The sequence below is a fragment of the Saccopteryx bilineata genome, chromosome 6 (genome assembly GCF_036850765.1).
Source record: "Saccopteryx bilineata isolate mSacBil1 chromosome 6, mSacBil1_pri_phased_curated, whole genome shotgun sequence".
In the NCBI taxonomy this organism is placed as follows: domain Eukaryota; kingdom Metazoa; phylum Chordata; class Mammalia; order Chiroptera; family Emballonuridae; genus Saccopteryx; species Saccopteryx bilineata.
Window position 1 is genome coordinate 12,738,249 of NC_089495.1, and position 26,979 is coordinate 12,765,227.

General features: G+C 48.7%; 1 protein-coding gene across 1 annotated transcript in view; it reads right to left on the minus strand.

The window, feature by feature from the left end:
- Nucleotides 1-26,979, minus strand: part of ENPP6 (ectonucleotide pyrophosphatase/phosphodiesterase 6) — a 93,049-nt gene that overhangs the window by 13,758 nt on the left and 52,312 nt on the right. Inside the window, exons 3-6 of the mRNA XM_066235278.1 lie at nt 21,018-21,129; nt 11,301-11,442; nt 10,431-10,610; nt 6,800-6,937 (exon numbers count right to left, since the gene is read on the minus strand). Coding sequence (XP_066091375.1) covers nt 6,800-6,937; nt 10,431-10,610; nt 11,301-11,442; nt 21,018-21,129 — 572 coding nt within the window. The remainder of the gene's footprint in view (nt 1-6,799; nt 6,938-10,430; nt 10,611-11,300; nt 11,443-21,017; nt 21,130-26,979) is intronic.

Here is a 26,979-nt window from a genome sequence, read left to right on the forward strand (position 1 = left end):
ACAAATATAGCTCCTGGAGGAGTGAGTGAGGATGTCGTGCGAGTTCCGAGATGGAGGAAGTTAGAGAAGAGCTGAGTGTTTCATGGAAGAGCCAGTGTGTGTGCGTCGGGCTTAAAGGGCGGGTGGGAATCCGGGAGGAGGGGGCACTCCAGGATTGCACTGACTATTTATTGGGGTGATTGCTGTTACCGGAACCTCCGAGTGCAGGCCTGGGGCAGGGAGCATGCTGGGAGAGCAGTGACCTCTCCAACCATTAAAAAAATTCCCACCACCTAGATCTTGCACAAGGAAAACCATTTTCACAAACATGACAAATTTGGTTCGTGCATGTGCAAATCACCCATATTGGCAACGGGAAAGGCCAGAACTGGGGGTTAAGAAGAGAAAAAGGGAGCAAGGTGAACAGCTGAGCTGGCAGAGGGGTTTTCACAGGACTACAGGAACAAGAAGAAAAAAAATAAGTGACGATGTCAGAACTTCTGTTTCTGCTGGTGTAAAGCAGCTTTCTCTTCTGGGAGCCAGGAAGGTGAGTCTGTAGCTGGTACATGAGGCAGAAAGACATGGGACTTTTTTTTTTTTTTTTTTTTTGGTTACAGAGACAGAGAAAGGGACAGATAGGGACAAACAAGAAGGGAGAGAAACAAGAAGCATCAATTCTTTGTTGTGGCACCTTAGTTGTTCATTGATTGCTTTCTCATATGTGCCTTGAGGGGGGGGCTACAGCAGAGTGAGTGACCCCTTGCTCAAGCCAGCAACCTTGGACTCAAGCTGGTGAGCTGTGCTCTAACCAGATGAGCCCTCGCTCAAGCTGGCGACCTTGGGGTTTCAAACCTGGGTCCTCTGCATCCCAGTCTGATGCTCCATCCACTGCGCCACCACCTGGTCAGGCAAGACATGGAATATTTTGACGGTAGATGTGGAGAATCCTTGGAAAACTGGATGAACAGCATGCTTACTGGCTTTGTCATTCCTAGCTTTGTAAGCTTGGGTGACATTTACAACTATGAGCGTTAGTGAACTCAGCACAGGTAGGATAACAATACCAATGCAGAGATAGTAACCAGGAGACACTTGATTCAAGGAGGCTATTATTGCTGTTGTTATTGTAGGCCAAATTTTGAAAAAAGAAAATTTCTTGATAGATTTATTATCTACAAAATGTAAAATAACTTGATATGCGTGTCATTGAAACTTCTGGGGGTGGGGCTCACTTTAAAGTTTCTATTGATCCATGATCAGTGAAGATTACTTTTACAGTAGTCATTATTACTAATTACAGGTGTAGGGAATGACACTGATAGTTTCTGTATTTAGTGGACGAATAAGAAATACAAGAATTTGGGAGGAACCGCTCACCACCTCAGTCCCACAGCTCTGTCTTCGTGAGTTATAGCATCCTGAAGATTAGGGGTCATGATGTGCCCCTCCATTAAAAAAAACTTAATTAAGCCTTTCTGTTAGAGCAGCCAGCTGCCTGAGAGTCTGAAAAACTTAAAACTAGCAGCAAAAAGTTAGCGTTCGTGTGGGAATGGCATTTTTGCCAAGGAAGCAAGAGTGTGCATGTTTACGGCCCGGCCGCTGTCGGGAGAAAGGGAGAGGGTTCTATTTTATTGGCCCCCAGCCAGCATCAGTTTGTTCTGACTCGGTTAGTTGCCAGATCACGGCTCAGCCAGGGGAAGGATCCCTCCGCCGTCCAGTGCAGACTCAGCGAGAACCTTGCAGGCCTGAGAAGTGCACGCTGCCCAGGGGCGGGCTCCGTGCTGCCCCGCAGGACTGCACAGGGGCTGGGACAGAGTGACAGAGCAGAGCATGATGTCCCTTGACCAGGAGGGGACAGCGTCCTAAGTGCGGGAGAGGCAGAGCCCTGGCACAGAGCGGGGACAGGACAGAGATCGAAGTTTTCAATCCCCCGAAGTCTAGTCAGTGTCATAACAACAGAAAGACATAAAAGAGAAACGTCTGCGACAGCAAGGAGAGAGCAGTGGGTGCTTGTTTCTAGAACTCTTCCGGAAGACAAAGAAATAGAACCCCAGGGTTATATCAAAGTAAAATCAAGAATGATAAATTTTACAAATGATTCTTAAAAATCTATAAACTTGGCCCTGGCCGGTTGGCTCAGCGGTAGAGCGTTGGCCTGGCGTGCAGGAGTCCCGGGTTCGATTCCTGGCCAGGGCACACAGGAGAAGCGCCCATCTGCTTCTCCACTCCTCCCCCTCTCCTTCCTCTCTGTCTCTCTCTTCCCCCCCCCTGCAGCCGAGGCTCCATTGGAGCAAAGATGGCCCGGGCGCTGAGGATGGCTCTGTGGCCTCTGCCTCAGGCGCTAGAATGGCTCTGGATGCAATAGAGCAACGCCCCAAGATGGGCAGATCATTGCCCCCTGGTGGGCATGCCAGGTGGATCCTGGTCGGGCGCATGCGGGAGTCTGTCTGACTGCCTCCCCATTTCCAGCTTCGGAAAAATGGGGGAAAAATCTATAAACTTAAGGATAAGAGTAAAATGACTAAAATATTCCGTTCAGGGAACTAAGATGCAAAAAGAAGTGATTAAAAGATACCCGATTTTCTCTCAGGATGCAGCGACAACCCTGATTGTCCAGAGAAACCTTTGCATTTGCATGTTCTAGACACCATATGTTCCGTTAATATAATCGGTTGTCCATCTGTCTCTAAGTCGGCTGCTAAGGAGCTAGAACCACATTTGTGTCCCATTTTATGTTGTGACATGTAATTTTCAGAATTAACAGTATTTGTGATGCAGAGTCACTGAGAGAATTATAAGTAGTAACCGGAAGTACTTAATTCAAGATTAGCTATTATTATTTCCCCATAGTTGTTGCCCAGAATTAAAAGAAGAAATTTTTTTTGGTAGACTTATTATCTGCAAAGGGTAAAATAACTATGTTCATGTCACTGAAACTTTGGGGAAGGAGTCATTATCAAATTTCTCAAGAGCCAGGCATGCTAAATAAAGGCTTTTTATTTTTTAATATTATACAACTTTAGTAATTAAAGCTGTGCAAAATAACATTGATTGTCTCCATGTTTAGTAGGTCAACACTCATCTTTTAGAGCTAATCTTATTTTTTTCATATCCTGAATATCTTCCAATTCCTTTCCTTTCTAAAAATACTTTCTGCTTCAAGTAGTTAAAAAAAATTATCTCCTTTCTGAAATAATTACATATTGTTTTTAAAAAGTTGTTTAAGTAATTGTCAATAGTTAGGCATTCTTTAATTTAGTCTCTTGTTTAAGTATAGTTGGTACACAATCATATTGGTTATATTAGTTTCAGGTGTAAAATATAATGATTCAACATTTTTTATACCTTACCATGTGATCACCCCACTAATTCTAGTAATCATCTGTCAACGTGTAAACGTATCATCAGATTATTGACTATATTCCTGAAGAGGGGGTGGGGGATGGGTAAAGGGGGAAGGGGAGTATAGGCATTTTTTTCTTTCAGTTCTTGCGGCTTCCTCCCCTTTCTTAAGCCATACAATGAAATAATAGGTAGCCCTTGTTCGGATTTCTACAAACATATGTATGTATGTGTGTGTCTGTGTATTTGTGCGATACCCACAAAAGCAATATAATATGTAATGTAGTATGCAATTACCACAGGGCTTCACCTTCCGAAGATACTGGAGTGTGCAATTTCTGCAGGGGACCGGGTACTTGGACCCGCAGCAGAGGCGTGGAGAGGGTGTGATACAAGCAGAGCCAGGGGCACCGGGAGGCGTGGCCAGAGTTGCCCCTGGGCTTTCTGAGGGGACCATCACACTCAGAGTGCTGGAGACAGAGTGCTTTGTCCTTACTGTCCTTCCACACCCTCTGCTTGCTGCTCTAAGGTCCGAGGACCTTGCTGGCCGAACCCCCAGACCCAGTACCACTTCTGTGTGTGGGCGTGGCCGGCTGGTCTGCACATCAGCGTGATGCCAGGTCGCAGCACCGAAGGAGGCCGTGGCAAGGACTTTTTAGCCACGCCGGTGAGTGGGTTAACAAGACCAACGGGGAAGTGTGCTGGTGGGCTCTGGGCAGAAGAAGCAGATTCACAGTGCGGTTTAAAACGCTTAAGCACCAGGGCCTCTCACGTGTGTGTATGGGTTTCTTCCTGGTCCCTGCTCTTAACTTTATAGTCATAATTTTGTACTCTCTTCTTAAAGAGAGGTACCCCCTTCCCCAAATGTTATAATTGTTAGAATCCCACAAAACCTGTATCTGCCTCTGATGCTGGGCTATGTATTTTCTTCTCTAATAAAAGTAAGAGATATGTAAAAAGCCACAGCCCTTCTTTCCTGCTTTGGGCTCGCTGGAGGGACGCGGTGCTCGGAGCTGCCGCAGCTGTCTGTGACCCTGCAGGGAGGATCACGGAGCGCTGACCCAGGCCTTGCCGGCACAGAACTGTCCCGGGAACCCACCTTGCAGCTGCCTTCCTCCAGACTTCCAGTTAAGTGAGATAATAAATCTCTCTCATTTAAACCACATTTATTCAAGTGGCCTATGACGTATAACCAAGAACATCTTGAGTGAGACCCTTGGGTTCCCAGTCACCGTGTGTTAATCACTCACCAGAAAACCATGCTAACTGCCAGGATCCCGCGCTGACCTTCCAGACTGAACCCGCTTGTACGGAGCCTGTCCCTCCTCCTAGAGGGGTTCAGGGCTTCTCCCCTTGGCGCCTCTTCATGCGACTCTCCCTACCTAAGTCTGTCTTCCCGTAAATTACCTTTACTGTGACCCAGTCTCTCGGTACCGGTACCGTTGCCTTCCACACAACACGAGAAAGTAAACAGTAGGCGCACAGTCATGCTGAGAAATGAGTGCCAGCAAACTGTGAATTCACCCCCCCTACCCCCCCCCTGTTCATTTGCTTTCAAAAGCTCAAAAGGAATTCCACCAGCATTTCCTGAATTGAAAATGTTCCCAGTGTCAGGTCTTCCGTAGGACTTGCAAAGCCGGCTTTGTGGAATGACATTGGAAAGGCCCCCACTTGCCTGCAGGCGGTGGGACGCAAAGCCCGGGGAATCCACTGTGGGTGGAGTCAAAGCCCGGGGAGTCCACTGTGGGTGGAGTCAAAGCCCAGGGAAATCCACTGTGGGTGGAGTCAAAGCCCGGGGAGTCCACTGTGGGTGGAGTCAAAGCCCGGGGAGTCCACTGTGGGTGGAGTCAAAGCCCGGGGAATCCACTGTGGGTGGAGTCAAAGCCGGGGTGGGGGGGGAATCCACTGTGGGTAGAGTCAAAGCCCGGGGAATCCACTGTGGGTGGAGTCAAAGCCCAGGGAATCCACTGTGGGTGGAGTCAAAGCCCGGGGAATCCACTGTGGGTGGAATCAAAGCCCGGGGAATCCACTGTGGGTGGAGTGCTGAGAGCCCAGAATGGCCTCGCTCCAGGGGAGTCTCCCCAGTGTAAGAAGCGAGGCCAGGCACCTCGGTTCTCAGAGGAGAGCGCCTTCGGGGCGGAGGGACCCTCTGGGAGACTTTTTAAATCATGTGGCCTAGGAAGCCAACTCTGTAGAAGGGTCCAGCCCGGCCTGGGATGGCACAGCTGACATTCCCGACCAGGTCTGCCTGCTCTGTTGAGAGCTCAGTCTCCTGAATGGCTGAATTTGTCAGGGAACCCCCTCTGTTCCACACCCAGGTTGCCAGACGTCACCCATTTGTCCAGTCAGCATTTCTGATCACCACCTGACCTCTCTCTGGCAGATTAAATACTAGTCTTATGCCTCCTACTTCAGTGGCCTTGACCAATGGCTCTCAACATCTTCCCTTTTACCTGTAGTCTGAAGTATTTGCAACCCATCTTCAAACTCATGTCTGTGTAACCCATGCCTTCTTCAGAAATGTACTCTAAACAAAACATGACCACTATTCTCCTGATATCAGAAGCCGATCAAAGAGTCTCGTGAGCCTGACCAGGCAGTGGCGCAATGGATAGAGCATCGACCTGGGACGCTGAGGATCCACATTTGAAATCCCAAGGTCACTGGCTTGAGCCCAGGCTTATCTGGCTTGAGCATGGGGTCATCAGCTAGAGTGTAGGATCATAGACATGATCCCATGGTTGCTGGTTTGAGTCCAAGGTCTCTGGCTTGAGCAAGGGGTCACTGGCTCAGCTGGAGCCCCCTGGTCAAAGCACATATGAGAAAGAAGTCAATGAACAATTAAAGTGCTACAACTACGAGTTGATGCTTCTCATCTCTCTTCCTTCCTGCCTGTTTGTCCCTCTCTCTGTCTCTCTCCCTAAAAAAAGGGGGGGGGGGAGTCTGGTGAGTTTGGAGTCCAGGCAGGCAAAGAGGAGGCTGCTGATATCATTCGAGCATGAGGCTACTAGGGTTTAACCCCCAAATATAAGACAATCTCTTCTATAAAATCAAATAGGCAAATAGGGGACCTGGATCTCTGGAGTTGTGTTTGCAAACAGTTCTCAAAGAGGCAAAAGCAGAGCAGAGTGCCTCCTAGCTTTTCACTGCCTCAAAACAACTGCCCTGGTTTGCGGGAATTGTTGCATTTCCACCCAAATAGGTCACAGTGGAAGCTGGGTGACAGAGTTCAGGTCCGTCTGTTAAAATGCAGCGAGTCTGGAACCAGGCATTCTAAACCCTGACTCCGAGTCCCAGTCCAGCGTGTGTGCCCAAAAGTCACCCGACCAAGACTCTTGATTCTCTAAACAAGGAAATAACGCAGTGAATGACACTTAAGGGAAAACAAAACCTTCCAAGTGTGAAAGCGGAATCATTATTCATCGTTGGTTGTTGGCTAGCAGTCTAACGAAGGAGTTGTCATATGCTGTATAATTACCTCAGTGATGAACCAGCCTTCGTCGGCCACCAGGGTCAGAGGAGAGACAAACTTCCCTTTCTTGTAATAGAACCTGCTCGGTATGGCTTCCTTCTCGTAGACGGTCATGTGCTCCACCGCCCTCAGTCTGTTATATATCTGCAAAGAAAACCAAGAGTGGCCAGTTCTGCATTCTCTTCTTTCAAATATATCATATGTGAATATTTATTGCACCTGGAGGAGAAGGAAGACTTTATAAGACTAAAGAAAGAAATTTCCAACCCTGGCTGGGTGGCTAGGTCAATAAAGCTGTCCCAGCACACTGAGGTCACGGGTTCGATCCCCAGTCAGGGCACAGACAAGAAGCTATCAACGAGTGCACCACTAAGTAGAATAATTAAGTGGAACAATGAGTTGATGCTTCTCTCTCTTCCCTTCATCTTTCTTTCCTTTCCTCTTTCTCTCAATCAATGGAAATTTTTTTTAAAAAATAAAGAAATGACCAAAACAACTGGTAGATTTGACTATGTAAAAATGAGAAACTTTTGTAAGCTCTAGAAAACAAGGTGGCTTTATCTAGTAAGGCTGAGGACCCAGCTGCCTCATGACCTACCCAGTTAACCTCCAGGAATACAGTGAGAACCCCTCATCCATGTGCACCTGTAGACATGCAGAAGGATGGATGTGTACTGCAAACTGGAACAGCCCAAAAGCCCAGCAGCAGTGGGAGGGGTAAGTGAATGATGGTTATCTTAGCAGTGGAGCACTACCCAGCAACAAAGAGGAGTGAATGACAGCCACACAGAACACCCGGAAGAATCTCAGGGCTTCTGTTTGAGACAAAAAATACAACTGGCAACAGAGTTCACACAAGAGTTTTTTTTATCGCATGAAGTTCAAATAACTACAAACCTACACACCACATATGGTCAAAGTAGACTGAACCATGGAAATGATAATGCAAAATCTAAGACACTGGTTTTCCCTGGGGGGAAAGTTTCACCTTTCTTCTGCAAAGGTGACGGGGTCTGAGAGGGGAGCCCAGGAGGTAACTCAGGTAGCGGCACTGTCCTATTCCCGAGTGTTCATTGAATAGAAGGTGCCATTGGAGCTTTAGCCTTTACATCTTACACATATTTTATAGTAAATTTTTATTACCAACTAAATGCTAAATGAGCAAATTACAAAAACTTATTTATGTCAAAAATGCTAAGATAGAATGAAAGGGAAAATAAAAAATTGGATACCACCAGGATCAGAGAAAGAGGATTTGTTCTTTGACCTATAGAGCATGTCATATCTACACTTGAATCTCAAAAGTGCCAGTTGTTGGGCACTGATTACACTGCTAGTTTCATAAGATATCAACTCTGTACATGCAATATTTAGCAGCAACTTCAATGTTTATGGCTAAACTGAAAAGCCATCAGCTGATGTTGACTTGCTAGCCTTTAGTCAGCAATTCTTCCTGGGTAAAACTGAATATAAATTTGATTTTACCTACCCAACTCTGAAATTAATTAGTTTCCGAGCTGTTTAGTAGAAGGGTTCTGATGGCTTCATGACTTATTATTTCCTACTTAAGAAAATCTATACTCCTTGCCCTGTAAGTGGTAGAGGGTCAGCCCAGCATGTGGAAGTCCTGAGTTCGATTCCCAGTCAGGGCACAGAGAAGAAGCAACCATCTGCTTCTCCAACCCACCCCCTCTCCCTTCTGTCTGTCTATCTTTCTCTTCACCTCCTGCAGCCAAAGCTCAAATGGTTTGAGCAAGTTGGCTCTCAGTGCTGAGGATGGCTCCATGCAATCCTCAGGCACTAAAGCTGAGGCACTAAAATAGCTCAGTTGCCAAACAACGGAGCAGCAGCCCCACATGGGCAGAGCATCACCTTCGAGAGCTTGCTGGTGGATCTGGGTTGGGGCACATGTGGAAGCCTATCTCTCTGCCTCCCTACCTCTCACTTAATAAAAAGAAAAAGAAAAGAAAATCCATACTTCTGAAGGGAAGTAGGGTGCATTCACAGGAAGCTTTTGGAGAACAGAAAATTCAGATGACATAGAACAGGTCTCACAAACTGTTGAGTCCATCACATGACAAACTGTCATCTAAACATAGACCCCACATTTGAATAAGCTACCAACTGCTTCAGGCGGCTTGCAAGCGCCTGTCTTAAACACCACGTTGGAAGAAGCTCCTCCTAGCTCAGGAGCTGTTGAGGCTTAAGCATTCTGGAACCGGAGCCTTCCTAAGTGCCAAGTTGGAGAGAAGGGTGCTCTTTTTCGCCAGGGAAACGGAACTTCTTTGCAAGAAGCATTTACTCTAGGACCTGACAACGTGTAAAATATTCTTCCCATTCCATATTTAGGGAGTTCGTGGGGACATCATGTACACACATTTAGCACCCCCACTTCCTGAGGAAAAAGGGGTTCTAGCGGGGACTGGGACGGAGCTGGGGAGGACAGGACTGGCATGGTGGGCAGCTGTGCTCTGCAACCCCAAAACAGACAGATCTGGGACTCGGCTGTGGGAGTGTGCAGGGCTGGCGGAAGAGGCTCTCTGGGCCGAAAAGAAGAGACCACCGTCCACACCAGTGCTCCGTCAGTGCCAACAACTTCCTATCACCAACTGGCCCCGGTGTTTCACGGCTTTGAGGATGGGTGGACGCACCAGGTCCACTCATGGCCTATTCCTGGTGTTCCCACAGCTGGCACCGCCACAGGCAGCAGTCTGGGCCTCCCCCTCAGAAAGACACTTGCCCAGTGCAGAGCAGTTTTCTCTGGGCGTGAGCAGAAGCCCCGAAGCCTTTCCTGGGTGGCGACCAGGCCACATGGGGCAACACAGTCACCCAAAGGTGCCACTGTTCCTCCTCATTTTCTCAGGGTGACTCGCCAATTTCTGCCAGCTCTAATTAGTGTTTGGAGAGAAGGGTAAGTAGAGGCCTGGTTATCTCAGGGCGCTGTGTCCCCAGAGGGCAGTGACTGGGGAGAGACAGCCGGGTCCCACATCTATCTGCACATTGTGGGAACTCAAGCTCACCCTCGTGGGAGCGACCTCTTTGACGGGGATAATCGTGATTAGGGACACATACATCACCCCTGCAGGGGGCCCAGGGACGGAGCTACGCTGACAGGACAGGGGTGCAGCAGAGGGCCCGGTTACAAAGCTGCCGGGTGAGGACGGAGCTGCCACCTGAACCCCAGCAGTGTGGGTCCCTGGACAGGAGCTGGTCCGCAGCACACAGGGCCTCAGCCCGCTAGCTCGCCACCTTCTCATCGCAGGTTCCCTGACCAGCACAGAGCAGGCTGGGGGCCGCCTCCCGGAGAAAGGGACTTCTGTGTGTGGGTCTGATGCTGCCTGCCAGGTGCTGCAAGGGCCAGTTATAAAACAGCCCTGCTAAGGGGCTAAGCGCTTAACCCGCTGAGCCCAGGACATTCTTTATCTCACTTAGTTTCCTCTGAACTTCCGTGCGGTAGACACCAGCACGCCCACTTTACAGAAGAGAACACAGAGCGCGGGAGGATGAAAACTGACGGGGGTCGCCCAGCTGCTACAGGACAAAGAGCAAGCACAAAGCGGTGACGGTGACGCTTGAGCACGTGCTCCGCCCCCTTCCCCTCCCCGCCCTCCCGCCCTGCGGTCTGGGTGTCACTTGCCTCTGAGTGTTTCCCGGGGGCTGGCCAAAGGCTCACGACAGGCCCTCGGTCCTTCACTTGCAACAGGTCATCCAGGCTGATGTACTTGTTCAGCTCAATCACTTTGTCCATCCAGAAGATGTCCGTCATGCCGTGATCCGAGAAGATGATGACGTTGAGGTGGTCCTGCAGCCCCCGCTCCTGTGGGCGGAGAGGGCGGGTGGTCACAGCGCGGAGGGGGCGGGGCGCTCTCGGAAAGATGTCTTGTAAAGAGGTGTTTCAAATGACACGTTAAGGGACAAAGGACACGTAACCAAGTCTGGATTACTCCATCATTTATTCCCTCACTTTGGTGGGGGGAGGGGGGGCGTGGGCAGCCCGGTCCCCCGTCCCAATAGTCTGAAGACGACGCATGCGGCCTCTCGCCTCACAAGGTGCCCTGACTCTCTTCATCTTGGCTCTTTCAACTCACGTCCGTGGTAATACGAGAACTGCCACTCACACATTTCCCAGATGTGAAACAAGAAGCCCAGGAGAGTTTTAAAAGAATAATACCTTGTTTAAAGTCATTCAGCCAGGACGCGGCAGAGTGAGGCACAGAGCCCAGGCCTGGCTCCCATGCCCGTCCTGCCAAGCTGGCTGCCAGACTACTAGGCTCGGCACAGAACCAGGCCATGTCACCAGCGGAGCGGGCTAATGCCGCACGTCTGAGTCATTTCCTGCCCACTGGCCCGCTACAAAACAAGGGGCCTCTTGGTCCCTGAAGGGGCGTGTGTGATGGAAAGAGACCCATCACGGCCGGGGCTGGCCTTGTCAGCTGTCGGCAGACAAGAAGACTGACAGGGAGTGACCAGGGGGAAGGTTAGCCCAGGGGCCCTTGTGTTTGGTCACCTGGATCCACTGGGTCATGTACTTGAAGACGGTGTCCACAGCCTTCAGGGCGTCTCTCCTCTGCGGCGACGAGGGGCCGTAGTGGTGGCCTTCCACGTCGATGCGCTCGTAGTAGATGGCTGCCAGGTCGGCCCTGCCACTCCTGGAGGGGCGAGAGGGTCACCGCTGGGAGAGGCCCGCCACCTCTCCCCACGACCCCCCTGGGTCAGTCCTCTGTGCAGGCGCTGGCACCCGCCCGCCCCGCCCTGTGGGCCAGGCAGAGCTGGCTCCTGAAAACCAGCATGGGGACAGGGGGGCCCCATGGGTATTTGAAATGTTGGGGAGACCACTCTGTAAAGAACATGGTAGTCTAAGCGCTGTGCCGAACATCGGAAATTAATGCAGAATAATATTCAATGTAAAAAAATAAATAAAATGATACAGAGCACAGGTTAAAAAAGAAACGAAAGAGGTGGGATTGGCACCAAGACGCACCAGATCCTAGCACCTTGGTGACGGGAGTCGGGGAGCACGTTTACGCGACACCTCGACTCTGGGCTCGTGGAGCCTTGCTCATCACGTCCCAGGGGTGGGAAGACGTGATGACAGGCAGGGGACGCTCGGATCGCTCCACCCTCACCATCTGCTGTCGCTGGGAAACCCAGAAAAACTAAAAAACAATAATTTAAATAACGACAGTTTCATTATCACAGGACATTCTGGAAGCATCCACATATAAAACACCAGGCTGTGGGTGGGGGCTGCGAACTGGCAAGAACACGCCTCACTATGCGACCTTCTCAGAGGCAAACAGGTTAGTGTTCAGGCCTTGATGTCAGCAGACACCCCCGAGGCACATGGCGGGGTCAGCTCCCATGTGGATGTAGAATGCATTCTAGCAGTGACCACATTTCTACGGGTTCCAGGAATGCCTCGGTTCCGGGAAAACACCGCCTCTCAGCCAGAGGACGGAGGTAAAAGCTGAGCTATTGAACCCTCGACGCTGTGCTGGAATGACCAGGAACTGGTGATGTAAACTGGAGGAGGGAGGGGGTTTTACAGAGCCGGGGAGGGAAGAAAAACGTCTCCACAGAACGCTTTCCTCTGCAACTCCCCTGCCCAGCTCTGGATTGACCCAGAACGGCTCCCCACCGCACTGGATCAGAACATAATCATGGTGATGACGGTGGTGTCGGTGGTAATAATAGTAACTGACAAACGCTGAAGCAATGGGAATTTTTTTCCTTTTTTTGGCTTGGACTTTACAAAGGTTAATATACCCTGGTGGGCTGCCTAATTTCTCTTGAATAGCTGTATTTTGTGCAGGCACGCATGGACACACACAGGAGGTGGCACGGTCTCTCTCAGTGTGGCCTCCCACACTTGGAACATGAGTGAAAGAATGTGTATCCTCAGAGCCGGCTGCGCCCTGGGTCTAGCAATCCATAGGAGAGGCAGGATAGCCTCACAGTAGTTCAGACAGCAGGGTTCACACGACCAGAGTTGAACATCCTGCCCATCCTCCAGGTCTTAGGGGAGAGGCTGCCTCCTCCAGGAAGCTGGCCCTGATGTCCAGGCTCAGCTGGGTGGCACTCCTGGGTGCTCCCACGGCACTCTACAGTCATCTTTGGTTATGCTTTTCCGTATTGACTGTAATTGCCCATTTATGTGTCCTTCCCACTCTCTACATTGTGAAATTCTTTTACCCTAGGGGTGGTGATTTGTTCTCCTACCTCTAGCCTAGGAGTCAGCACACAGTAGGTGCTTTATAACTGTCAGTAGAACGTATAATAATAGTAAGTGCTCGGTGCATGACAGGGGCACTGGGTCAGGCACTCTGTTGGGGGTTTTCACGGACATTATCTTATGCAGTCCTCACAACAACCCAGGAAGGTAGAAATGTACTAAACAGACAGTTCACTCCGGCTGCCAGCATCGCACAGCTAGAGAGAGGTGAGGCCGGGACTCAGACCCAGGGGCAGAGGTGGATTTAATGGTGGGCATGCTGGGCGCCCGCCCTTCCAGCTTCTGAAGGGCCCTGCAAAAGCCCAACTTGACACTTTTTTTTAATCATACCACGTTTGGTTTCATATGTGCAATTTTAACATTAATAGTACATAACATTTTTTATTTATTTAAAAATATGGTTAACATGTATTTTTATTTTCCCTGTTTCTCTTTTTTTTTTTTTAAGGGGCCCAATATTTTTTTCTGAGCTCGGAGTCTCAACCAGAGTCTTAATCTGCCTCTGCCAGGGGGGACTGACTTCATCACCCTGAACACAATCACTGAAAACTGTGTGAGAGGTCAGCAGCCCACGGCACATCCTGCTTAACCCAACTGATCTCGTGGAAACGGTCCTCATTCTCTCTCTCTTTTTTTTAAAAAAAGACTTTATTTATTAATCAATTTTCAGAGAGGGGGGGGGAGAGAGAGAGAGAGAGAGAAAGGGGGAGGAGTAGGAAGTATCAACTCCCACATATGCCTTGACCTGGCAAGCCCAGAGTTTCAAACCGGCGACCTCAGCACTCCAGGTCAATGAACATTTTATCCACTGCGCCACCACAGGTGAGATGGTCCTCATTCTCTTTTAAGAATCCCGCCAACCCCAAGAAAGCTGCTGTGAGTCACAGCAAAGGCAGCACCGTGAGACTGAGCCGCTGTCACTTCTCCACGCAGAGGCTCACCTGCCTGCCTCCAGAGTCCGGACCACAGTGCTCTACAGAAGAGCATGTGCATATTTTGCCGATGAAGAAATGGACGAACAAGGACTCTCGGAGTTACTCAAGGTCTCACAGATCTCTGGGTCGTGGCTAACCGGGAATGCTAACCTGCCACCTCCAGGGTCATCAGAGCCCTTTACCACCCTGGGTTTTTGAATGTTCACATCCCCTTCATTCACCACACTGTCCTTAGAGAAGGTTCTGGTATTGTAACTGTGCAGGAACTCCATTTCTTTAGCATGACCCTTTCTCCCTTTTGCAAAGGGAATCCACTCTCTTCCTTAATCATTAGGCTCTTAGGACATCAGGTGCTGGTTGGGATCACACTGTCTTAAGAACAAAGCCTGAGGTCTGTCGACCACAGACATAGTTTTGCTCAAATGAAAGACAACATCTTGACTTCAGCTGTGTTTCAGCCCCAGGCTCATGAGAGTGGAACCGACCCTGTGGACCACAGCCTCACAAAACCAGACGGAACAACGCCGTGGCTGACATCAGGACCGATACAATGGACAACTACTCCAGGCCCCAACCAATCAACAGAGGCCAGAACCGCAGCTCCTTTAGAACCCACGGCCTGGATGCGGTGGGGGAGCCAGGTCTCTGAGCACCAGCTTACCTGTGACTCCGGGTTTGCTGCCATTTCCTCAGCTAGTAAACCCTTACTTTCTTGGCTGTGAGCTCCTGTTGACATTTAGCCGGGTTTTGACGCGTGCAAGCAAATGGACCCATTTAGTTCAGTGACAATGTCTTTTCTTTCTTGCGGCTGTAGTTGCCAAGGAGCCCACCCTGTAACGATGCTGTGATGTTCCACAGCTTGCCTTGAGGTGTGCTTCGTTCACGGTTTTGAGGACACGTGGCTTTCAAGGTAAGTGAAATTGCTAGAGCAAATGGTCGTTTCTCTTTTTAAAACAAAACCAATCGGCCCTTCTTTACAAAGGCTGCGCCCATCGGCCTGCACAACGGGGGTTGGGTTAGGTTGTTATTTAGGTGATTCTCACAAAATATTATCATTCTTCAGACTCGCGAACATGTGAATGACCGATCCCCATGCCTTTGGCTCCCGGAGATAGCAGAGAAGGAAAGTCACTTCAAGGTCTGCAAGTGTGTCGGCGCTGGGCGAATGTTCTTTCTGGAGAAGGGCATTTTCACATATCCCTCAGTTTCTTTTTGAGGCCCAAGTTCATTACACTGATGGGCAATAGCACTTCCTCCACCTCTATGTTTGAACATATGGAAACTTTCAGAAAAGTCATAACCTCAGGCAAGCCTCAGCACATAGTTGCTCTGTGCACTTGGATACATAGTATCCCAGATACACAATTCACACTTGGATACATAGTATCCCAGATACACAATTCACACCAGGTCTCCTATGTTTAGGCCGGCACACTCCCAGGGTGGGGCTTGTAGGTGGGGAACGTTGTGCAAACAAGGTGCCTGTTGCAGTCAAGTTCAATGAAATGCTGTGAAGTCATTTCGTCTTAGACACCTCGTTTTACTGCCGCAGCCACCGGGCTGGTTCTTTTTAGGCTATTTGCCATACTCCCAAACCCCCATGTGATCAGAAAGCCAGAAACTCTCACAGATGTACCTGATGGCTCTGTGTCAGGAAGCCGTCAACTCCAGATGCCGGCAGCATCGGAGTGGGGATGCTTGCGAGTCAGGGATTTATACATGCGCCTTTTGTGAAAGACCGCGAGCCTGGAGTCTCTCCAATTCACTGGGGACATCGTCTTCAAGGCCCGAGAGCGCTCGCCTGTTTGGGGTGTAGCTGACAAATTCTTGGTCGCCAGCTGTTCTCCACGTGGGTCTGGTCTCCATCACAGGTCAGCTCGTTTGTAATGGAGTGGCTGGGTGCGGAGCGATGGGTGGAAATGTCTGCAGGTCTGTTACTGGCTATTTATAGCTTGAGGGCCCAGGAACTGAGCCAGAAGGACATGTGGTCATCGGCCCAGTTACCTGAGAGCCACACGGGGCCCCTCGTCCTGGGGTTTCTGGGGGCACTCAGGCCTCCCATCTCCTCAGGATTCCGTCCAGATTTCTTTTCAATGTTAAAAAGCTCATAATGTCATGTCCATTTTCCTTACTGAAGTGGGTTGGAAAGGGAAAGAATTAGGGAGAAAGAAGTGGAGGCAATTTTAAAGGAATGGTTGAAGTTACTGTGAACAAAAACAGTCCAAAACTTAGAAATAAGTCCAACCCCCTTCTCCCCCCCCCAAGCCCCCCACACACACACACCTGCCTGTCTGTTCGGGGTGGGACAGGAATAGTGTCTAATAAGCTTGCTGACGGGTCACCAGACTTAAGTACCGATTAGAGTCCAGGCTCGGTCAGCCTAGCCATCAAACCTGTAGGAAACTGACAAGAAGAAATTCCTTCTGTCTGATAGAGACAGCCGTTCCAAGCTAGCGTTTGATCGTCCTCTGCGTTACTAAGCACTTCTGCGTCTAATGACAATCGTGCCATCATTCTCTATCGTCCTTTTCTTTTGTCTGTGTGCCTTTTACACTCTTTTTAACGAGCCTTGTCACACCCTGGTGACCTCAGAAATAAATTCATGCGAACTGCCGCCTAATTCCCGTCTGCTATGTAGCGAGCCCAGGACAAAGTTCTCATGATAAAAACTATACTTTGACAGGGCATCAGAACTAAACGAATCTGGGTTCAAATTCTAGCTTCTCTTCTTGCTCACCTGGAGGCCTCTAAGTGTCTCTAAGCCGTGACTTCTTACCTGGAAAACCTTCTCAAAGTACGATGCAGGGTGTTGGATGAGCTGGAGTTTGCAAAGTGCTCGACAGACAGTGAAAGGGGGGCAGAGGGAACGAACACCCCCATTTCTCTGTTCCACACAGGCGTGCTTAGACGGCCTCGCCCTGTGTGCCCAGCGGGGAGGAGACACCAGTCTGGGCCAGCCTGTGCTCTCGCCCGTCTTCTTCAGAGTCACAGGGAGGAGGGACAGAGGCCAGGACATCGAGCTGCTGCCCCAGCCTGGAGTGTGACAGAGGGCGGCACCTGAGTCCACCGCTCCCCCAGACCCATTGCTACTTGACCAACCTCGTGAGGCCACCTCCGTTGGTCTGCCCAGCCTGGGCATGGCCGCCCGGCCCCCGCAGGCACCCGGGGCTGTGTCTGCCATCGCTCCCCGTGGCCGCTGCCCGGGCACCCCCACGTCAGCTACCCAGGCTTATCGGGCCCCAGCCTCACGCCCTTCTTCTGCCCGCTGATGTGAACAGCCTGCAAGCAGAACTTCCGGGAGGATGGGCCCAGCGATGTGGGTCTCAAACTGCCTTCTTTTTCTGACAGGCCAGGTGGCCGTGTGGGCAGGTGCTGTCTGGGTGTCCCCTCGAGCGGTGGCCAGGCACACAGAGTACCAGTGACGGGAGCCGCACGCCCCTGAGCACACGGAGTGCCGAGGCCACCACCCCGCCTCCACCCTGCAGAAGCCCCGGGCACAGCATGGCCCAAAGAGGAGGACTGCGAAGAAGCAATCCTCCCACCTGATTCCTCCTGGGGCACCTTGCAGGCGTGGGTACAGATGGGGCGATGGCCGCGTTGCCTCCGAAGCAGTTTCCAGCTACTGCATGCTCAGGAGAGTCCCCCCCAAGACTAGGTCCAGAGCCCCGTGGAAAGGACTCCACCTACTAGCTGTGTGAGACCTGAAACAGGTGTTGACCTGCCAGAGAATCAGTGGGCCCATTTGGAAGGGGCAGGGCCAGGGAAGAATCCTATGCAGTGCCCGATGATGAGCAAACTGCGTCAACAGCAATAAAGCCAAGGACACCATTCTAGCAGGTGGCTATTAGAAACGCTGGTTCTCCTCCCCTTCTCCTTTCCTCCACGGGGAAGCTGCCCAGGTGCAGAGGTAGCTCCTGACAGGGCTGCGACTTCGGTCAGGAAAGCCCTGACCCGCTGAGCACTGGCGGCAGTGCCCAGGTCCGACGTGGAGGCCAGACTCGGCCTTTCTGCCCTTTGCTGACATGCTGCCCCTGGGCAGGCTTCCCTGTTCAAGGACCTTACCTGTCTCTCCTGCCTCTGTCACAGCCTGTCTGCCCTGTGCCTGTCTCCTCTGCTCCTCAGACTAACAGCAGAGTGGACAAAGACACTCGGATAAGCAGCGCTGGCCGGGAGAAGGGTGGGTGTTTGCGGGTGCTTGTGTGCACATGCATGTTTGCATACTCATGTGGAAGAGCTCTAAACGCCCTTCCTATCACAGCGAGGAGTTTGGGATAGGGCTGAAAGAAACCAAGAGGTGAGTAGGGAGTTCTAAACATGCTCCTTCATTTGGGGCCGATACCTGAATTTTTCCTAAATACACACACCAGGAGAATTAGGGATTCCTTTGAGTGACATTCTTGCATGAACAAGCTGTGAAGTGGTTTGTTTGTTTGTTTGTTTGTATTTTTCTGAAGTTGGAAACGGGGAGACAGTCAGACAGACTCCCGCATGCCCCCGACTGGGATCCACCCGGCACACCACCAGGGGGCGATGCTCTGCCCATCTGGGGCATCACTCTGTTGCATCCAGGGCTATTCTAGCGCCTGAAGCAGAGGCCATGGAGCCATCCTTAGTGCCTGGGCCAACTTTGCTCCAATGGAGCCTTGGCTGCAGGAGGGGAAGAGAGAGACAGAGGAAAGAGAGGGGTGGAGAAGCAGATGGGCACTTCTCCTGTGTGCCCTGGCCAGCAATCGAACCCAGGACTCCTGCACACCAGGCCAACACACTACCACTGAGCCAACTGGCCAGGGCTGTGAAGTGGTTTTGATTGTTCTAGACGGTTCTAGACTGGGCCCATGTTGGCTCGCGGCTGTCGATCTTTCATTCTGCCTTGTGAGAAGGAAGTGAGACATGTTCTAACAGTGCACAGGCTTGTAGAGAAAGGTGCCTGAATCACTTTATTGCTTCCAAGGGCAGTAAGTATCATCTGGCTGATTTTTCCCCTATTTTTTTTCTCTCTCTCTCAACTGAAGCCCTGACTAGTCTTAGAGATAGTAGATCTCCACCCCGTCACTATGCAAAGGGGCTGTTCCTGGTGGCCCTGTTAGACTCTGCAGGATGAAGAGTCCACAGGACAAGTGCCCGGCCTGGTTCCATCCCACCTGGACTTCACTGCCCAGCTCCTGGGCACCATTCACGTGGGGGACTGTGTGGGTGCCGTCCCCTGGGGCCTGCGACCGTTTCTGTACACGACTGCAAAGCTGGGCTAGGTGTTAGCACCAGGACGCAGCACCTCGAGGCCTAGCTTGGGGCCGCTTTCCGGGGCCTCTGGTTCCTTGTAGTTTTTTCTCTCTCTGGAGGGGCCCAGTACCTTTCTAAATACACACACACACATACACACACACACACACACACACACATACACTCACTCACTACCATCACCACCACCAACAACAATGAAAACCCCGTCCTCCCCATTTCTAGATGCCGCGCTCCAGGGAAAGCGATGCTTCTCTGCCGTTCCGTCGCGACGCCGTTCAGCTTGAAAGCAGAAAAAACAATTCCCTGGAAACAGGAGCGGAAACGGAAACTCCTCTGGGAAACAGAGCCCTGTCCCTCCAGCATCCTGGGGTGTCTCAGGACAGGGACGCCTGCCTGGACCAGCCAGCGTGCGTGTGGGTGGCACTGACCCGGGCTTCTCAGAGCCGTGTCCCCGGGGAGTCCACTCAGGTCTCAAGACAAGAGAGATGCGGAAACAGTCACACTGCCAAGCAGAGTGTTGTGTTATTTGAAGGTGTTTGTATGACAACCACGTTACAAGTTTTCATATTTGGCAAGGCAGGAGGCTGTCGGGATGGGCAGCATTTGTATGTGTTGAAAACGGCCTCATGTAGACGTAGGAAGTTCCAGCTCAGCTCATCCGCTCCGCCTGCCGCGCCGTTCTGCTTTGTTTGCACAAGCTGGGCTGTAACACCACATCCCGGCTCATCGTGGGTGTGGCGTTCAGCCCTTGCGGGCAAGAATGAGGGAGCAGAGCAGGTCGGAGGCAGCATCACGTAAGGCACCAGAGTTGCAAACCACGTGGTGCAGAACAGTTAGTTACAGGTTACTTCCTCCAGCCCCTGTCCCTTCCCTCCACCCCCCCCCCCCCAATATCCTAAAATTTTCATTTGTTCCCTCTCAGTTTTTCAGTTCCTCAAACCTATTTTCTCTCCAACCTATCAGAACCTGAACCTTCATGTGCCCGGAGGACCGTCTTGACAGATATCACGGAACTGGAACGTTCTAAGAGGCAGCGAAGGCCAGGCCGACGTGTGCTGCTTTCACAGCTCTGTGAGGGTGACCCTGCTCCCCACAGTGGCTGGGGTGGTGGTGGCACGAGCGGATACATAATTGGTCTACTCACTCTGAGGCAACCTTCCCTACAGGTCAGTGCATGTGGTCAGTGCTAGCGATCTGGACACCACGCCTCCGGTTTGAGGCTCTCAGGATCTGCCCAGCTGGAAGCTGAAGGCCCTTCCATGGTCTCCACACTGATTACTGTGGCTCTTCAGCCCTAGCCCTACCCAGAAGACCCACTCAGTAGGCCAGGTGACCCCATGTCCAGCCTTGGAAACATAAGCGCCCCAACATCCTCAGCCTCTTGGTCGCTGACTTTTCAGGTAGACCCCCCACCTGGTTACCCATTTTGATATCTACATCCAGTGGTTTCAGAGACGGACTTGAGGCTTTCCCCGACAGACTCTTGTGTGTTATTCAGGACAACATTGCTTATTATGGCATTTTTCCAAACTGTGTGCTATGGTTTCATGTGGGAGAGAAAAACAAAGTTCTCTGTTCTAATATGCTAATTGATTTGTACATTTCTGGGAAGAGAAAAGAGTCAGCCGTTCCTCTAAACCTCTTTCACTGCAGATCCTCCCTTTTTGTCAAGTGCTTATTAATATCTTCGGAGATACAAGCGTGTACCGAATCACCACCTCTCTTCTTCATTCACATTAGCCTTCGCTACTGGTCCTGGAAGCAAGGAAGAACAGTGGTATGAACTGTTCTTACTTGAAAGAACCGGGACACTTACTTGAAGGAGTCAAGAGCATCACTGACTGCATTGGCGAAATTGATGTCCGTCGGGACGTTTTTGTACTCTAGGCAGTAAGTGGGCCTGACACCAAGAATCTCGACCTCACAGCCTAGGAAGGAAAAAAATGGTAAGTGGTTAACTTCTTCAACAGTCGAGGTAAGGTGATGAGCCTGTTTCTGGAAGGCAGCGCCATTAGTCAAAATAAAATGTTCATGACATCAGAAGAACTTGCTGCTGCTGGGTGGGATAGTTAACCCTTAATTTTGTTTAACTGGAGCAGAGGTTCTCAAATGTCATTCCTCTGTAACACTGGTGTCCCCTGACAGGGACTAGCAAAAAGTAGTTAATAATAGTCTTTCCCAATTCCCAAATTTGAAACAAAAAATTAATTAGTACACAGAAATGTCTCAATTCACACATTTTTTTTCCTGTAGGTTTTTCATAATCACTAAATCTTCTATTGTACCTTTGCCTGTTTTACAGGGACAGAGAGTCAGAGAGAGGGATAGATAGGGACAGACAGACAGGAACGAAGAGAGATGAGAAGCATCAATCATCAGTTTTTTGTTGCGACACCTTAGTTGTTTATTGATTGCTTTCTTATATGTGCCTTGACCGTGGGCCTTCAGCAGACCGAGTAACCCCTTGCTTGAGCCAGCGACCTTGGGCTCAAGCTGGTGAGCTTTTTGCTCAAGCCAGATGAGCCCGCGCTCAAGCTGGCGACCTCGGGGTCTTGAACCTGGGTCCTCCGCATCCCAGTCCGACGCTCTATGCACTGCGCCACCGCCTGGTCAGGCTTTGCCTGTTTTAGAATGAAGAATTAGGTAGTATCTGATTAATCCAGGAATAATAAAAATAAGTATTTCACTAGTCTAACTGGATTTAGAGTTAGATCCAGATCACTCATCCAGATCACTGAGCATAAGCAAGGACTCTTCCAACATGAAATAAAAGAATACAAGACATTCAGATGTGAGCAGTTGTTACGGCCTCACCTTCTCTGCCCCAGTTACCTGAGAAGTAGAAGCAGTTGCCCTAAGGAGGAAACGCCCAACTTATCAGAATATAAGGCAGGGGAGGGATGAGTCAGTTTCAGTTTGAGTGAGTTGGGTACATTTATCGGGCACCTACTATGAACAGAAATTTATTAGTCAAGGTCTCTAACCTGGAGCACCCCAGAGAGGAGTCCAGAGGGAGGAGACATACAGGAAAACATTGCACTTTGTGAAGTCTAAGTGAAGGGCACACTTACTGGGTGACTTGGATGAGAAACACTTCCTCCTGGAAGCCTTCCTTGAATGCCTATGTTGAGCTCAGTCTTACAGACTGCATCTAGCCAATGCATTGGGGGGGGGGGGGGTGGAGATGGGAAGGAAAGGGACGTCCCAAGCAAAGAGAGCAGCAGAAGCAAAAGTTCAAAGTTAGACAAGAAGGTGTGTGTGGAGCACTGTCAGCACAGCCCAGTCCCAGACGAGGGGTGTCAGGAGACCAGGTGGTGAGCTTCCTTGTAGCCCATGGAAAATGATCTCCAAGGTAGGAGTGAGTAAGAGTGGGACAAGCTGGGAATGTGGGAGAAAGGAGGGTCTCCGTCAAGAAACACATTAACCCCACTCCTGGGCACATCTGGCTACAGCTGGTGGCCATCTGGTCTACCCTTGGTTACAGCTGATTTATGAAGGTGGGGCAGCCCCCAAGAAGAATTCCTTATCCAGCATGGGTCTCCATGGAGACCCCATCTCTCTCTGCCTGATACCTTGGGTTCAGGGAGAGCAAGCCTATCTAAGAGGATGAAGAGAGACCTCGAAGGCAGGAAGGAAGCTGCCTTTCCAAGTCTTGTTTGTTGAGTAGGATAAACAGGTTAGAATCCCCAAGAGCAAATCCTGCCCATGGGTTCTTGGAAAATATTCATCATTGGAAGACACGCCCGTTTGATTTTGACCAGTTACAGCACATAAGATACCCGTGTTTTTATCAGTTGAAGGTTGTTTGTGAATGTTTATTGTTCTCTCAAAGTTATTTATTCAGCCAAGGATGAGGGGGCCCATACTTTGCATCTGCTCTGTGCTCAGTGTCAGCAAACCAATGCAAACAGGACACCGCCCATCCTTCAAAAGATTAACAGCCTTACACAGCCTGCCAGGTTCTGCTTGGGGAACGTCTGACAGCAAGTTATGTGAGCTTGTAAGTCCTGGAATTTTGACCATGATTTTGCAGATAAAAAAACCCCCAAAAGACACAACTGTACAATTTTGTGTTTGTACATTAATATCAAACTGTAGGTGTTTCTGTATAATAATTATGTTTGTTAATAGTATCAATCATACATTCTTCTAATGCTTTACTGGATTAAAATAAATCTGGATTTAATATTGGCATAGTAACAAAGTCGACCCGAGAAATTTATAACTGTTTCAGGTTAAAGGATGACATAAAAATGTTTAGTGATTAATTGTACATAGAATTGTTTAGTTGATAGAGTCGAGTTAGATACGATGTGTGGCAAAGTAGATCTGTTATGACGCTGTTACGGAATTCTTTGTTTTTAGAAGTGACAGTAATCTTTAACTTAATTAAGAACTGTGGCAGCATCCCACCAAAGGCCACAGGCAGGGCAGGAGAACGGAGGTAAATCGCCCCCTGTCTTCCGCTGAGTGCAAGGTCACAGCTCCCCGAAGGCTAGGGAAGAACATCGGGGGAGAGGGAGACCTTTCTTGCAGAAAGTTGGGGGGAGATGCTGGAGAGAAAAACAACTCCTCGGTGATCAAAAAAGTTGGCAGCATCAACTTCCTGTGTAAGAAATAGAGTTAGTTATCTAGTGGACAAATTCCAAGAGCTGCTAAAGGGATAATCCTTATCTCCCCTCATGGCGTTTGAAGCTAGTGGCAAAATGAATCTAGCTAAGGCTTCAGAAAAGCTCAGACCCAGCTCAACTACAGATTAGATTGATTTAGGCTCCACCCAGAGGTCTGGCCCAGGAAGGATAATGGACTTTTCTGGGGGGAAATATCATTTGCTATACTCGCTACTATTATTCATTGGTTAGTGTTTACATGCTGTATCTTTTATTATTTTAATTCTTTTTCTTTCTTTCTTTCTTTCTTTCTCTTTCTTTCTTTCTTTCTTTCTTTCTTTCTTTTTATAGAGACAGAGAGAGTCAGAGAGAGGGATAGATAGGAACAGACAGACAGGAATGGAGAGAGATGAGAAGCATCAATCATTAGTTTTCCATTGCAACACCTTAGTTGTTCATTGATTACTTTCTCATATGTGCCTTGACCGTGGGGCTACCGCAGACTGAGTAACCCCTTGCTCGAGCCAGCGACCTTGGGTCCAAGCTGGTGAGCTTTGCTCAAACCAGATGAGCCTGTGCTCAAGCTGGTGACCTTGGGGTCTCAAACCTGGGTCCTCCGCATCCCAGTCAGATGCTCTATCCACTGCGCCATCGCCTGGTCAGGCCATTCTGTATTTTTTTTAAATGCCATTACTTTCACTGTCCTGCATACTTACATCTGACATGCATCTTTTATGAGAAGCATATATTAGGTTTTACTTTTATCCAGTCCAGTGATAGTTCTTTATAATGTGAATTTCTGTTAAAGATTATCATAGACACAAAAACGTGACTAAATCCTAAGTGTATTGTTCAATGAGTTCCTACCAAGTGAATGCAACTTGTAACCAGCACCCAGCTCAGGAGACAGAACGTTACCTTCACATATAGGCTCCTGCTCCTGCTCCATTCTAGTCACTACCCTCCCAAGTGCAAACACTATTCTTGGGCTATCAGTTAGTTTTCCCTGCTTTTGAACTTCATAGAAATTGACTCATTTAAATTAATTCTAAAAAGATTTTATTTATTCATTTTACAGAGAAGAGAGATAGAGAGAGAAGGGAGGGAGGGAGGAGCAGGAAGCATCAACTCCCATATGTGCCTTGACCAGGCAAGCCCAGGGTTTCAAACTGGCGACCTCAGCATTCCAGGTTGATGTTTTATCCATTGCTCCACCACAGGTCAGGCTCATTCAAAATAATTGAAATATTTAATAAAATATTAGTTCACAGAAGTAAAATTTACATGTAATGTATTTACTGATACTTTTGTGTGTAAGCCAGCCATCTTACTATGTGTCTTGAATTAATCACACATTCAATAGTTTTTCTCTTCTTTCCTGATTTCTTTTGGATTAAGCACATATTATTATTTTTATTCCGTTTCACATCCTCTATTAGCTTGCTACTTATATATTTTAATTAATCTCTTTCTGGCATAGTGCCCTAGAGATAATAAAAAAATAAAGTATTGGTTTATTGAAGTCTAAAATAAATTTGCACGTTCATAACTTCCCAGACAATGCAAAGCCATTTGAACACTTCAACTCTGCATTTTACATTGCTGCCACATTTTGTACTTCTGTTGTTGTGGATTTTAATACTCTATGGAATTTTAATCTGAAAAATTATTATTACTATTATTAATTTACTTTTACATACAAATTAACCGTCTCTGTTGCTCTTCATTCCTTCCTCCATCTCTGTGCTTTCTCTGTGACCATTTTCCTTCTGCTGAAGAATTTAGTATCTTTTACTCTAAAGCTTCTGGAAATAAGTGCAGTCTTTTTTGTTGTTGTTTCTAGAAAGGGTCATTATTCTGCTTTCATTTTTGAAGGATAATTTCACTGGATATAGAATTTTGGGTTGATCTTTTTTTTGTTTTGTTTTTTTTCTCTTATCATTGTGAGGATATCATTCCATTGTCTTTCTGACTTCCAATTTTTTTTAAAAAAAGTAAACTGTCAGTCTTATTACTTCTTTGAACATTTTTCTCTGATTGCTTTCAAGATTTTCTCGTCTGTGGTTTTCAGCAGTTCTGAAATTCATGAGTCCCCCCCACTCAACCCCAGTATCTTGAATCTACTATTTGTTATCTCTTGTCTGTTTTGGAAAGTTCTCAATCATTATCTCTCAAATATTTTTTTCATCTTTTTGCCTCTCCACATTTAAGCTGGGTACTGTCTTCAGTTCTATAATTCATTTTTTTAAAAAATTCCAGTTTACTGCTGTTAACTGGAATTGTCATTTAGTTTTGTTTTGTTTTGGTTTTGTTTTTTTTTTATCATGGCACTCTTAAAGTCCATGTCTCATATCTGGATCATTGTGGGTTTGCATCTATTGTCTGCCATTTTTCCTCTAGACATTTTGGTCAGGCTTTGTTTTCCTATATTTGGGTTATTTTTTGTAATTGAATGCTGTATATTGTATATATAAAGTTATAGGTATCATTTGACACTCTAGATGTTATCTTCTTCTAGAGAATATATGCTTTTGGTTATTATAGGCACCTAGGCTCAAGGAAGACCATCTTAATCCAAAGTGCATTTAGTCAGAGATTAAAATGATTCAGTTTCTAGCTGGTGGCTCAGTGGCTAGAGCGTTGGCCTGATGTGTGGACATTCCGGGTTTGATTCCTTGTCAGGGCATACAGGAGAAGTAACCATCTACTTCTACCCTCTTCCCTCTCCCCTTTCTCTCCCTCTTCCCCTTTTATAGCCAATGGCTCAATTGGTTTGAGCATGGCCTCAGGCACCAAGGATAGCTGTGTTGGAGTGCACTGGCCTGAGGCACTAAAAATAGCTTGGTATTTGAGCATCGGCCCCAGATGGAGTTGCCGAATAGATTCCAGTAAGGGCACATGAGGGAGTCTGACTCACTATATCTCTCCTCTTCTTACCTTAAAAAATAAAAAAAGATAATTCAAAGCTCAGCTTGGTCTTAATGAATGTTAAGTCCACAAGAAGTCTTCACCTCTTGTCTATTTCTAGTTCATTCTTATTCCTAGAATGTTTATTGCCCTTTGTTGTCCAACTGAAAGCCTGGGGTGTTTAGGTCTCTTCTCCTTGGTGGGCTGTAGATTTTTTGTCATTTTCCCCCATCTTCTCATTCTGTCAAAAGGTCAGGTCAG